General features: G+C 38.3%; 1 protein-coding gene across 1 annotated transcript in view; it reads right to left on the bottom strand.

Moving 5' to 3' along the window:
* LOC110295270 (transmembrane protease serine 11E) overlaps nucleotides 1-14,228 on the bottom strand; it is a 42,382-nt gene that overhangs the window by 14,248 nt on the left and 13,906 nt on the right. The window contains exons 2-5 of the mRNA XM_021163757.1: nucleotides 9,069-9,193; nucleotides 5,880-6,001; nucleotides 3,195-3,262; nucleotides 1,540-1,703 (exon numbers count right to left, since the gene is read on the bottom strand). Of these exons, the coding sequence (XP_021019416.1) occupies nucleotides 1,540-1,703; nucleotides 3,195-3,262; nucleotides 5,880-6,001; nucleotides 9,069-9,193 (479 nt within the window). The remainder of the gene's footprint in view (nucleotides 1-1,539; nucleotides 1,704-3,194; nucleotides 3,263-5,879; nucleotides 6,002-9,068; nucleotides 9,194-14,228) is intronic.

Here is a 14,228-nt window from a genome sequence, read left to right on the forward strand (position 1 = left end):
TGATTGTTTTGATGTGTTCTTGGATTCGGTTAGCAAGAACTTTATTGAGGATTTTTGCATCAATATTCATAAGGGATATTGGTCTGAAGTTTTCTATCTAACAGTCTGTTTTCTATTGACAGTTTGTTTCCTCAACTTCTTTCTAAAAATTCTGGTTTTGTCTGTTCCCATACTGAGAATAGCTCCTCACTTGTTTCAATGCCATTCTGCTACTACCTTAATAATTTTAATTATCTTATCTTGCAATCTGTGCTTTGAAAGTGAAGTCCAGTGTGATATTCGAACATGGTATGAACAGAGGAGGCATATGGAACTTGTGTCTATGACGTCTCATCATGCCACTTGCATGTATTAGCTATGATGCTCTATGAAGTCAGAATCCTGGTAAATACACAACCTGGGGGAGCACAGCAAGACACAAACCAAGTACAAGACAGATGTGTCAAACTCAGCACCAAGAATGGAGGGGACACTGGTAGTAAAGGAAGTCATGTCTATGTTTGAAGTAGAAATTTCCAGAACCTAGGAAGGAAGCAATGGCATTCTAATAAGCACAAATGTACAAGACACCCTCTCGTAGATTTTTGTTGTTGTTGTTCAATTTCTGGTGTGTATTAGGTAATTCTTTTAGCTGAAAATAATAATATTGAAAGAAAGATAGAAAAATATAGTCCATTTTCTACCCAGTCTTTCTTCTCATTAATAAACCAAAGCTCTGAAAGAATGTGCCCTATATAAAGGATTAATTTAAGGACATTCCCAAAGATGTCAAAAATCAATGATGCTCTAAAGTGGTTTAGTGTCTACATGTAACAGACATACATCTTCATACATGCTTTAAATCTATATAGATTACCTAAAAGGCCTGACAATACTAAGTCTATGCAGACCATTATTGTTTCCCATTTTTAAAGAATAACTACAAGGAAAATGTGCGTATTCAGAAAGAATGTTTTTTTCTACACTTCTCCAACTCCATGGACATGGATGCTGTGGACCAAGAGGATGATTGTATTTGCATGAACTATAAAACAGCATTGTGTAATCCTTTGTGGTCCCAGAAAAAAAAATAAGCAAACAAAATTATTTACTTCAACTTGTTCAATTACAGGAGTAAAAACACACAAAACTGAATATATGTGCATTACAGTTGTTCACTGGTAAATGATCCTAAGAAAGCAGCTATGACAACACGTATGTTAAAGCTTTTCTATGTCACACTCTCAGAACCCATGTTGGAAGTAACAAGCAGAAGAATATTCAAAGCTACTTTTTCTATATACAACTAGATTCCGTATCCAACATACAAGGTACAATAAAAACACTTCCCAGGAGATAATGAACGCCTGCATGAAAGAATTATGCTTAGAACACTTTCATGAATGAAAGTGGGTCATTAACACCAATTTAGTTTCAAAGCAATGACTTACAGGTGTCAGGACCTCAGCAATTAAAAGGCAAGAGAATTTTCAACTGAATGCCTAGAGCGATTCTAGAATTACTCTATGTAAGAGAAATGGACAAGGCAATCCAACCTACTTTTAATTTTAACTGACTCAGGATCAACATTGGGGGGTCCCGTAGCATACTTCAGCTTTTCACGCAGAACATATTCAATAATTGTATGCACAGTTTCAGGATCCTCGGTAGAGCGAATTCGAAAAATCAGCAGCATGTGAGCCAACACTCCATCATCTTCTTTACTATTGTCCAAAAAATATAAAGAAGGAAGGGAAGGAGGGAAAAGAGATAAAATTGAGGGAGAGAGGAAATTTTGAGTCGAATTATTATGCATGGCTCTCTTGGCTTTCCTTTTTTTTTATAATGATGTGTTTTTTCATCTTAACTAACTTAAATTCCAAACTTAACCGACACTGTCGAGCACAGCTCCCTTTCCTTCCATCCAGCCAGACTCACTGTCTCGTCTCCTATGGTCTGCTAGTGTCTTAACTCAATGGTCTGCTAGCCATTCATGCTTCCCCTAAGCTTGAGCATCTTCAAGGCACAGCGTCGGGAAGGAAGGGTGGGTGGCCAGGCAGGGTTGCTGAGGTACAGAAGTAGAGAAGCTGGAAAGCAACTCGGAAACACATAGCTGGCACAACTTAGTTACTTTTCATTCTGAGGGGCTCGGGTGAAAGAGATGTGACTGGCAACTTCAGGTTTCCCAATGGTATGATTAGAGTCTTGAGTTGGGGGATTCGCCACGCAACCTTTTGCCAGGTGTGCAAAAAAAAAAAAAAAAAAAAAAAAAAAAAAAGCAAATAGAGAAATTGGGAAAACCATTCAGACTGGATGCTAAAACTTGGATTCCAATAATGCAAGAAGCCATGTAGATGATATATTCCTTGAGAGAATGGACATTTATAAAGTAGACAGAGATACAAAAAGGATTCCATCTCAAGTACAGAATTTTTCAGGAAAAAAAATCCATCCAAGCAATGCCTTGGAGATGTCATCTAAGTGACAGCCTGGGAAGTAATTCAGGGGTGTCATTTGAGTAATATAATAAACAGTTCTTACCCTGTTTTTGGAAAATAAAAATAATGTGTGTTAGAATACATAATTTAAGGTCCATATGTAGTGTTTTACTTAAAATGTTGTATTTTGCCAAATAATTACACACTTGTAATCTCACTACTCGGAAGAAAAGGAAGATTGGAAGTTCAAGGCAAGCCTAGACTATGCAACAAGGCTTTGACCCCAACACAAAACAACAGCAGAAATTTGTGTTCTGGCCTTGCCTATTAGTAATAATTGATAAGGGTTCTGAAATCCTCTTTGGTAAAGGTTTGAAGCATAAAAAATGTAGGATAGAAGAAAATAGGTTTAATTAACTAGAGTAGTGGGCAGGTAATGCAAGATATGAAGATGTAAGAATCTCATTGGGCAGGGTTCTACTTGCTATTATCTTAGTCCCCAATTTTGATGGTTTTCATAAACACACACATACACAAATCATAGCATCAGCAACAGTTATACCTCTGTTCTCATCAGGCATCCTGCAAATGTTCATTTTCAAATAGGAGACTAAATAATGTTTGTTGAGCCTATGGTTTTTATAGAACAGGTGAATAAAGACTTGTCGAACTGAATCATATCACATCATTAGTATTTTAAAATATGTTTATTACTGACCAGGTTAAGAATTTAAGCATTAAGTTAGATCCAGAATCAACATTTTAGTTTCAACATACCTGAACTTGATAATGTGAGCCTTGACAAGTTGTCCCCGTAGTGGAGATTTATGAAATGCACGTTTTACCTGTTTAAAGATATTTAAAGTACGTCAACAAGAACAGTTTTCTGAAATTCACTAAGTAATCCAGTATTCTAGAGCAGTGGTTTCAACCTTCCTAATGCTACGACCCTTTAACACAGATCCTCATGTTGTGGTGACCCTCAACTATAAAATTATGTTCATTACTGTTTTGTAACTGTAATTTTGCTGTAATGAATCATAATGTAATATCAGTGTTTTCTGATGATATTGGGTGACCCCTGTAAAAGGGTCATTCAACCCCAAGGTTAAGAACCACTGCTCTATCGTCAGTTAAAATACAAAACAAAGTGAACGAGCAAGCAAAATCCATTAAGCAACATTCACTATGTGCTGAGGCTGAGTAGTCCTTTACGGAATCCTCTCCAGTGTTGGGAGCTGAACTCCTTATTCATAATGACAGCCACATTGAGGCCAGTGTGGACCTAAGTGTTCTGTTCTGTAGGCTATCAAAACCGAACACTGTTTCCTTACAAGTCAATTCATCCTCTATCCCCCGAGTTAAGAAGTTCTACAGCAGAAGACAATGAAGTATCTATTTTTAATGTTTCTGATTTCTTTCACTGTGATAAAATGTGTAAGCAAAACAACTGAAAGGAGGGAAAGAAAGTATTTGGACATGTGGTTTTGGAGAAAGAATGAAGTAGTTCTTCTAAGTGACAGCCGGTTACCGGAATGAATGCATGGCAGTGTTGTATGAGACAGTTACCAGGTGTACTCACATACTGAGTGGCCAGCTCAGTCCTGGGAACACCCTGAGAAAGTCCCATGAATTGGAGCTCTGAACAACCAGGCTATGAAATTTCTCTCGTAAGATGACAGAAGGTTTGGGGCAGATACTTCTTGCTATAAATAACTCAAATGAATTGAAACTTTAAAACTCAGGTCTTGGGTAAGTAAAGATTTCAGGATCTTCTAGTTTCCAGCAAGTGGACAGTCTCTAAACACAGTGAGCACACACTGGTGATTAGCAGAAACAGTGAGTGACCTTTTCCTGTCATGCTTATGCTTCCTTGACGCCTCATGCTGTCCGCCAGCACAGATGCCACACTGGCAATACGATAGATAGATATGTCCTAGCATTGGTGATTCACTTGGAAGTTTTCACTTAAGGATTTACTTGTATCAAATAATTTCGAAATGATTATTTATTTTGAAGGTACTAATGATCTTTATTCCTTTAGATTTAAATCAATTTGAATCTTAGAAAACTCATTTCCAAAATGTCACAAAAAATTGGGCGGGGGGGTGAGGGGTGGGTGGGGTGGGAAAGTGACATGCTGACTTTCCAGGCTCTGTTTCCTTTGCTTTCTTTACCTGAGTATGAAAATTAGGGAAGAGCATCTGATTTTTCCCTTACAAGGACACATGCAACCAGGATCTGACTTCCTCCTCAGTGAGCTACACAGTTTCTGTGAAAGTGTGTCATCAGTCCAAGGTGTAGACACAGTTTGCGCCCCTCCCCAGGGCTTCATACATTACAACTTAATCCCATTGTAATGTAGCAGGAGAGTGAAAAAAACATAGTGTTTAAAGGAGGAGCATTCGGGAGGTGAGTCAGATTAGATATGGCTATTAAGGCAGAGCCCATGATTGAATCCTGGTGGCTCTGAAGAAGAGTGAGAGAGCAGAAGGGACGGCACAAATGCTCTCTGTCTCTGACTAGTGATGTGGTAAGCCTCCTTCTGATGCCAGGAAGGGAAGGCCATCATTAGATGCAGCCCTTTGACCTACTACTACCCAACCCATCAAGCAAAATAAGCCTTCTTTCATTAGGAAATAGACTATTGGAGTCTTTCACTATGGCAACAAAGCAGACCCACATAAAAGAGTTCCATCTGCCCCTATTCAGAATATTGAAGCTAGAAGACATTTTGCAAATTATATTAATTTAATGCCTAAATTAACATACAAAAAGATTTGTCCAGAATGAGAAAAAGTAATTTAGCATATGCTGACACATCACTGACTGACAGACAGCTGGTGAGTAGAACTGGCTCCTTCAGTTCTCTTTCCATCACTTCATACCATAAATTACCTCATTAGGCAAGAAACTTCCAACTTGTTGTCTAGGTAACATGGTGATGACAATTCATCACCTTTGTTTTTTTGGCCTGTGGTACTAATTTTCTCTTTTTGAACTATTCCATTCCTCCCTCAGAGGGACTACCATTGCCTTCCTATAACCTTGTATACCTAAACTTGATAAAGTAGATGTATCTACAAGTAGGCATAGTGTTTATATATGGGTCTGAAGGGTTTTAATCACTACATTCTTTTGCTCAGAGACTCTTCCATAGGTTGTATATCTATGTGAAATCTATGTCTTTTATTCTTTATACCCTTCAGCCTCACATGCCCAGAGTTTCTGGACTGTGGTGGTCAATAATAAATACAAAAGTATGGTAAGGTGAGTAGCATTCATAAATGCCTAGATGTTACTTGGTTTGGCCTTGCAGATATAGTATTTTAGGTCAGGTATTGTGAGCTTTGTTTTGGATCCCTTTTGCATGCGTTTCTGTCAGTTTTCAAAGTTTATGCAGGGGTCAATTGAGAAACTAGAACCTCCCAGTGTCATCAACCTAGAGGCAAAGCTACTTACCATAGTTTCAATCCTCTGGCTCATTTCTGTGAAATTTTTAGAAGCCTCTCTTCCAAACTCAGAATATAGCTTGTCACTTGTGAATGGCAACGTGCTGTAGTAACTATAGGTTCTCCTGTGATCTACAAGGAAAGAGGCAAAACCCATCATAACCTTTAATCAGATACGTACAGCATCATTACTACTCCATTTGTTGACTACTAGAAACACTAAGACAATAAGGAACACTCCCATCCCTGGTCATCTGCTCCATCATCCTGCTTCAGGCTCCAGAGCGATCTCCACATAAAGATAAATGCTCATCATACTCTTTTATAGAGTGTAAAAGCTATAAGAAGTGCCCGGTGCTCTGGACTGCTGTGCAAATACCCCATGAGAGCTGTGAGCTAGTTACTCACATGTTATCCACTCCCTGGTTAGCCCAAAGGATAGCTAGTCATGCCATGTGGATGAACACATCATTCAGAAGCTTCCCAGGGCTGAATTATTTTATATTAAAGAAGTAGACAACCCACCCCACCCCCATCCAATAAACTATTCATTAATTCTGGACTCCACTGTGAGAAAATCAAATTTTTGCCAGAGATGGAAAGGAATGAGGGTAGGAATTCAGAAAATAGAAATTTAGAGAGCTAGAATTGCCACCTGTAATAACTTTCCAAAGACAATAAATATATTCATTGAGCTCCTTTGTCACAGACCTTATTTTTGCCCACTGGGCTTAGGGGATGTCTTGTCTGCTTCTTATCCACTGTGCCCTGTTTCTGCTGCCAATTCACACAACCTGCTTTGTTGACCTACTGTAGAGTTAATGTAGTATAGTTTTCCCCTTCTACATACATAAGGGTCAGAGACTTGTGTCTACCTTCAGTGGATACTAATGCCTACCAAATTTCTGTGATAGACATTGTGCCAAGCCTTATAAATATAATAATAACCTAAGACCATTGAAAATAGTTATTGTAAGAAAATGGACTATGCTTCACCCAGACTCAGGCTCTTCTTCTTCCAAGCTGATGTTGATGTAGCCGATAATTAATCACATATTAAGTAGTAATGTTATTCAGAAGAGGATAAGAGGTCCCTCTAGTCACTTAAGCATAGTTTTTTTTTTAATTATAGATTGCATCATTTGATCAGGCAAAGCATGATTAACTATCAGTACTTCACATGGATCAACCACAGAAACAATTTGTGTACTCAATATTGTACTTTTCTCTGTAGACTTAAGCAGGCCACAAGGTTTTCATAATATAAAGCTTCTGATATAATATGCTAGCTCTTGTAATTTAACAAATATTGAATATGTTAAAAATATGGATGACCATGAATTGTTGATAATTTTTTAACAGGCTGGTAATTCTACAACTTACAGTGATGTTGTTCACTAACACATTCACAGCACAGAGAAGTGTAAAGAAAGCCCTGAAGGCACTTAACCGGAGTTAGACAAACAATTATCAGCTGTCCTGAGCTTTGTAAAGTGAGGCTCAAAGTGATGTTTTTTCGGGCACATTCCTATTTACTCTGTAACACATCTGTTGAGTTTGGCATGTGAGTTCGTAACTGCTCATTGTTTTGTCTAATCTGTTGTTAGTTTCCACACCCAGACGGTAAGTCATACATACAAAATAGTAACGTACAAGAATCCTTGTTTACACAGGTGTGCTGTATGGGTACTGGGGAATTATGTGTTACAGTTTCTGAACTGATCACCCAAGCGGCATGATACTGGAACCAGATACTGGGAAATGTGACCCAGTTTTCAGTGTACACAGGCATGAGACCCATAATCTTACAAAACCAAGCTTAGGAAAATGCAAAGGAGATAGAGAAAGAAGTATTTTTTTCTCTCAAAAAAAGGGATCAAGCCTCTAACATTTCTAGGGCTTTCTTATGAAATCAGACAGTCCTAAAAGTATGTCATTTGTTTTTTATCACTTAGTATTGAATAAAAATATATAATGCACCTGATATATGCCAAGAGTCTTCAAATTTTTTGGAAATATAAAAATGAGTAAGTTATAGCCTTCCACATCCATAGAGAAATAACAATGCTTACAACATAATGAGGCTCAGTATATTCAGAACCAATCTATACTGTAATGTTATCTTAGCAACTCTTCTGTATTAAAACTATTTCAGAGAAATTTCTATTATCAAAATAAAGAAACCTCAATTTAAAAAAAAAAAGACAGCATGTGTATAAACACCACCCAAAGATATTTTTTGAGCATTATTTTTCTTTAAACCACACAAAAGAGATGTATCTATCTTGTTTTGAAAATTGACCTTGTACTTGGTAGATAGTAGAGGAAGATAATCAGATTACAGATCTGTACAGATAATCCTGTACAGATCTTCCTCTGTACAGGAAAGCACCTTCTTCAAATTCCCAATTAAATTAGATTCAAGTGGTGAGCTTCTATGGTTTCAGGGCCTTCAATATCAAAACAGAATCTAGTCACACAGGGAGATATGAAACGAAGAGATCATAGTTGAGTCAACTAATTAAAACCCGAGGAACAGTATAGGGAAACTTCAGAAGGGTTGTTATATCTGTAGTCCCCTGGGCACCTGATTAATAACAGCAACTAGGAGTTCATCTGGCATTAAAAAACTCCTAACAAGAGAGGGAGCCTCCTCAGAATGAACATCAGTATATCCTGACCTCTGTCATCACCAACATCCCAAGATGAGACTTTCAATGACATAGGCACTTATTTAGCAATACACCATGGTGAACACGTCTCCAACTTAGTACAGAGGGGAGCTCAGCCCTACAAGATATTTATTTTAGTGTGTAGTTCATTTATTGGAATGCTAAGATTTAGATAAAGTTGACTTTTTTTAAAATCAGGGTTATTATTCTGTGACCTCAGCTCAAGACATTATATTCTAGCTAACTTGTCGTCTTCCCGTATTGAAGATTCCTTTGTCACTTCCCAGTTATTTTGAAAAGTAGCATTCTACTCCTAGCAGGAAACACTGTTACATCTAAGATGAAAGGAAGGATTCTCCTAGGTTTCTGAGGATTATTGAAATAAAAAGAGTAAGCATTCAAAGAGTTCTTAGCTAATGCATATAAATCACAGCGATGAAGAAACAGCCCCGAGGCAAGCCAAAACAGGAAATTCCATGAGGAACAATTGGAATGGGTCACATGACGCCAGAGTCGCTCATACTTACTGTATCTGACATAGTGAACAGTGAGCCCAATGCACACTGCCAAGGCAATCAGGGATAAAAAAGAAATGAGGCCGATAACCCAGGGCTCCACACACGTTCTCTTCCTGGCCCTCACCACACATGACCTGAGGAAGAAAGGAAAGGGGGTGGGTTATACGCAAGTGCACCCTAGGCAAATTAGAAGCGTTCAGATGACAGCGTGCTGCCTGGCTTTCCAACTGCTGACAGGAGTCCTACTTCTGACTGCCCAAGCTTGGGCAAGTAATTTGGTTCCTCCTTGCCTCTGTTTGTTTGTTTTCTTACAAAACCAAGATGATAGTAAATGGTCCTTATATCGTTATTGGCCCTTATTTATTAGGACTAAACAAAAGTCCTATATGTAAAAGAATGACAACAGTACATGAAGTTTCTGTAAGAGCTAGCTGTCACGTGTCCAACAATCTGTAACTAAGCTCCAGAGTAGTACACCATAGAGCTATACATTGTTAAGTTCATTTCTAGACAATGGATTTTTAAATGGCTTAGGAAGTGTAGTAAAACTTCAACTGTAAACCACGCTGCAGATCAAATTCGACTTGCCTTCTAATTTTATGATTAAACTCCAAACCAGACCTTGAAAATGCACAGATGGGATTATGAAAGACCTCAGAAGAACCCAGGTGTTTGCAGTAATATTTGCCTGTTAGCTTCAGTGATGGCAGAGGAGCCCTTTCTGTGTGACTTTTATCTTCCCCTCCAAGCACAGTCCTAACCCCTGGTTGTAGACCAGACTCTGGCTTGGTTGTTAATGTTGCCAACCATTCAGATAAGCTAATTCAAACACTAGAAAAAAAAAAGTCAGTGCTTGGTAAGGCTTTAGGTTTTTGTTTTGCTTTGTTTTGCTTCGCTTTGCTTTTTAACGAGCTGTTTCTCATGTCTATACATTGAATTGGGCTTCTTTCTTTCTAGAATGCTACTCATTCAATACATGAAAGAGGGAGAGAACATAATGTCCTTGAGAGGGAGTTCTGGGTACTGAATCCCATTTAAGATGATTGTACGGTTGTACGTTCTGCCTTTTCATTACCGGCTCTGACTCAGGCTCAACCCATTCAAATGCTGACCTGGGTTTCTCCACCTTTCAATAAGGCACAGGACACCCAGCCTGTGTACAGCACCAGAGTGAGCCCAGGAAGCGTCTTGCAAACTGCAAAGCACCTTGCAATAAATACGTTTTGGTTTTTAACTTATGGAAATCAAGAGGACTTGTTGCCTGGTGATAGAAAATCACCAAGAAATATTTTTATACTGGTCCTGCAGTACAATGGTCAGCGCATGTTTGCCTGGTCACTGAATCAGGAAAATTAGAGTCACCATCTCCACAGGATTCTGCCTGCCCCTGCTTCAGGTTATAGGATACAGTAGCTAGGCCCAAGGGATCCTGCTTGTTTCCCTCCCTTCTTCTGTGATCTTCCCACGGGATGGTAGCCATGGAAACTTCAGTGTCCTCTCTCTAACCTCCTTGATCTCCCTTGAGTCGGGCACCCAACACCTGTTCCTAGACCGCCAATTACTATGGCACAAAAATATTTTTCCAGGAGGTGCTTATTTTTCCATGCGCACTTGTGCCCAGGGAGCTCCTCAGCCTGATACCTGCCCCTTCCGTATCTGAATGCCTGTTATTCATCCGCTGCAGAAGCCGGGAGATGCACATAGTAGAAGTAAGCAAGACTTTGTTGTTGACATGGGAAGGGAAGGTTTTTCAACAAAAGTCCGTGCATGCCAGATTTAAAAAAAATCAATTTATGCTTACCAAAAGTAGCATAGAATTGTCAGATGTATACTATGGGCTAAGATATGTAATGTGATAAGTTGTATTTTTTGACAGTGACTTTTAATCCATATAAAAATCTATGCTAAGCACTCACTAAGTCGTGAGGGCAAATCTGTTTGTATTAACACAAAAATAGTCAATTATCCATTGAATCAAAAGCATAATTGTGAATATGAGTGTGATATATTTTGCATTCTAAGGCCTTAAATTTTTACATAGTGTATGTATAATAAAAAGTATAGGAAGCACTGAATTACTAGCAATAAGAAGTGAAATCAGAAGTTAAAGGCACTTTCATTTGAATCCATGCATGGTTTGGTTTTATGGTAGATCCTTTAAACAATAGTCTTCTGAATTAAATGGAGAAGAGAGAGATAAAAAAGAGAAATGATAGCTTATAAAGAATGGAAAAAAATACCGAGGCAGATCAGATCTGGTATGTGTGCATGTGTGTGTATGTGTGTAGTCCATTTCACCACTGTCCAAGACACCACACTGGCTTCCTTCCTGATCCTCACAATATATAAGTGACTTGCTTTCCTTGGTGTTAAGAGGCAAGAGGGACATTATGGGGCAAAGACAGAGAGAATCTAATCAAAACAATTTAGATAAACATTTATGAGAGTGTGTTTCTGAGTGTTGCCTTCAGCGTCTTTATTATATAGTAATATCTCAATAGATGCTGAACTCTCATATTTTCTCTGCATGAAAAACAGGATTATTATTCCCCATTTCTAACCTGATGAGCTCTGTGAAGGTAAAAATGCTGCCAGTTTATTACATTGAACGCCCATGTTGAAATTGTATTAAAATATAAGTAGTAGTCACCATAATTATTCTAATTATCAGTAGTAATATTAATGCCCACATTACTAAGATATTCAACATTTAAAACATTATCTCTTCCTTCCCCGATCTATAACATTGTTATTCTTGCCAATTAACTCAGTTTCTTTATGCCCTTTATTAAGGTATAATTTATCAATTTTAGCTACCTTTTTTGCATTGTTTTTTTTTATGCCATTTAACTCAGTTTCTTTTCTCCCCTTTTCAAGTCATAATTCATCATTTTTTTAGTTACCTTTTTTTTCCTCAGAAAGTCATTCAGTACTAAACTGCTTCAAGTGGACATGGTCAGAAAGTGTCCTCAAAAAAATCCATAAAATGGAGGAACAAATCTGTTTCTCATATCAGTGAATGGTTGTGCACCTAATGCATAAGAATACTTATGCAAACACTTCTTTACCACTCCAAACCTTAGCTGAATTCACCTAAACTTACTCTAAGACAGACTTTTCAATTGTAATCCCTTCGATAATTTCAAACTGTCGTCAAACTGCTCTCTCCTGGTTCTTCTCTCTTGGGGGAAATGTATAATTAGGGAGAGTGAATGAACTCATAAGGTACAGATATATTCGACTGGCCTGGAATTGCTGGAAGACGAGTGATGTGCCTGACATTGTGTTATCATTTCCTAATATGTCACTGTAGAACTGTTCTATAAAAAGAAAGGCAGTAACTACAAAACGTGAGGGAGAGTGTAAGGTGGAGCTACAAGCAAGCTGTGAAGCAGTGACTAAGTAAGGAGTGTGGACGGCTTCTGAGGAGGGCTTGTCAGAACAAGTCTCTGCATAGCTCAGTCAGCACCGTGTTCAGAACAACAGTAGCTCTCTGATTCTTGTTCATTCCTCCTGATGCTAAGCAGTACTGACATCGTCATTCCTACCCCTTGGCAACTCAGTGCAGCCTAGCTGTTCTAACAAGCGTGTTCATGATGTCCAGAATTTGGATACTCCTAAAGAATTATCATCAACTTCTTCAGCCAGAGTCTGGCAAGCTTTTGTGTAAAGGTTAAAACAATAGATCTGATTCCTAGGCTGTGGGTTCTCCACTCCAGCCACTCTGTTTGGTCACCGTACCTTAAACACAGCCATAGATGATATGGAATCAAATGAGCACAGCTGTGTCTTGTACATTTTCATTTCTAGAAACTGATATTTAAATTACTTATTTTTTTAATTGTCAGAATATTTTTATGACCTCTTCTGATTTGTTTTCAATTACTTAAAAATGTGAAAAAAATTCTTAGTTAAAATACCATATAAAATCAGGTAATAAACCAGATTTGGTCCCGAAAATATAGTTCTCAGTGGCTGATTAATGGATAGCCTACAAGTCAACCCTAATGAACTTTTCTGCCTCTAGTCTGGCAAATCTGTCTCCACAGCATGGCCAGACTTGTTTTAGAAACTGTACTGGAAATCTCCTACCAGTGTTTGACTCATCGCCTGATAACAGTTTTCTCTTCTAGCTCCGTAGTCTCAGAAACACTTTCTGTTCTAGTAAAATGTCTTTTTATAAGTGCAGTAGACAATAGCTTAGTGATTAAACCCCACACTGCTCCCCGCGCAAGCTCTTCCAGTTGCCCCCACCCCGACCCATGTAGAGTATCAGAATCAATCACCCCATAAAATGTTTTTGTGTGTTTAGGAGATGGTTTAAGGGCTGGAGAGATGGCTCAGTGGTTAAGAGCACCAACTTCTTTTCCAGAGGTCCTGAGTTCAATTCCCAGCAACCACGTGGTGGCTCTCAACATCAGTAATGGGATCTGATGCCCTCTTCTGGTGTGTCTGAAGACAGCTCCAGCGTACTTATATAAATAAAATAAATAAATAAGTCTTTAAAAAACAAAGATATGATTTTAAAATGCTCTGCTCTGGTTTGCCTTTTCAACCTGAGAATGAATATTGACATCTTTTTGTTTTGATTTGATTTTTCTTTTTTGGTTGTTGTGTTTGTCTGGTTGGTATGTTGGTTGATTGGTTTTGTACCTTCCTGAAATAAGTGTGAGCCTTGTCCCTCTGCATGCATTTTAGCCCATACTCAAGAGCTGCTCATTCTTCAGGAACTGAAGCAAAGCTGAGCACGCTAAGTTGCAAAAGATCATTTTTCAGTACCACACTGGGGTGTTGGATATTTCTCAATGAATGTGGAACCCACCTTAGTTAGTTTCAGGAAATAACTTGGGATATTAAAGACAACAAAAGGTAAGTCAGACCTTGTTAAGAGTCATTGCTACTTCGGAAGGCCTGACTTTCATAAAATACTTTATGTGGTGATCCAGATTTACCGGTAATGTTACTCATATTTAAAACATATGATGTTTCCAAGTATATATTCTTTTTTTTTGATTTTTAATATTTTTATTACATATTTTCCTCAATTACATTTCCAATGCTATCCCAAAAGTCCCCCCTAGCGCCCCCCACTTCCCTACCCACCCATTCCCATTCTTTTGGCCCTGGCATTCCCCTATATTGGGGCATATAAAGTTTGCAAGTCCAATG

This window comes from Mus caroli, chromosome 5 (genome assembly GCF_900094665.2).
Source record: "Mus caroli chromosome 5, CAROLI_EIJ_v1.1, whole genome shotgun sequence".
NCBI classification, from domain to species: domain Eukaryota; kingdom Metazoa; phylum Chordata; class Mammalia; order Rodentia; family Muridae; genus Mus; species Mus caroli.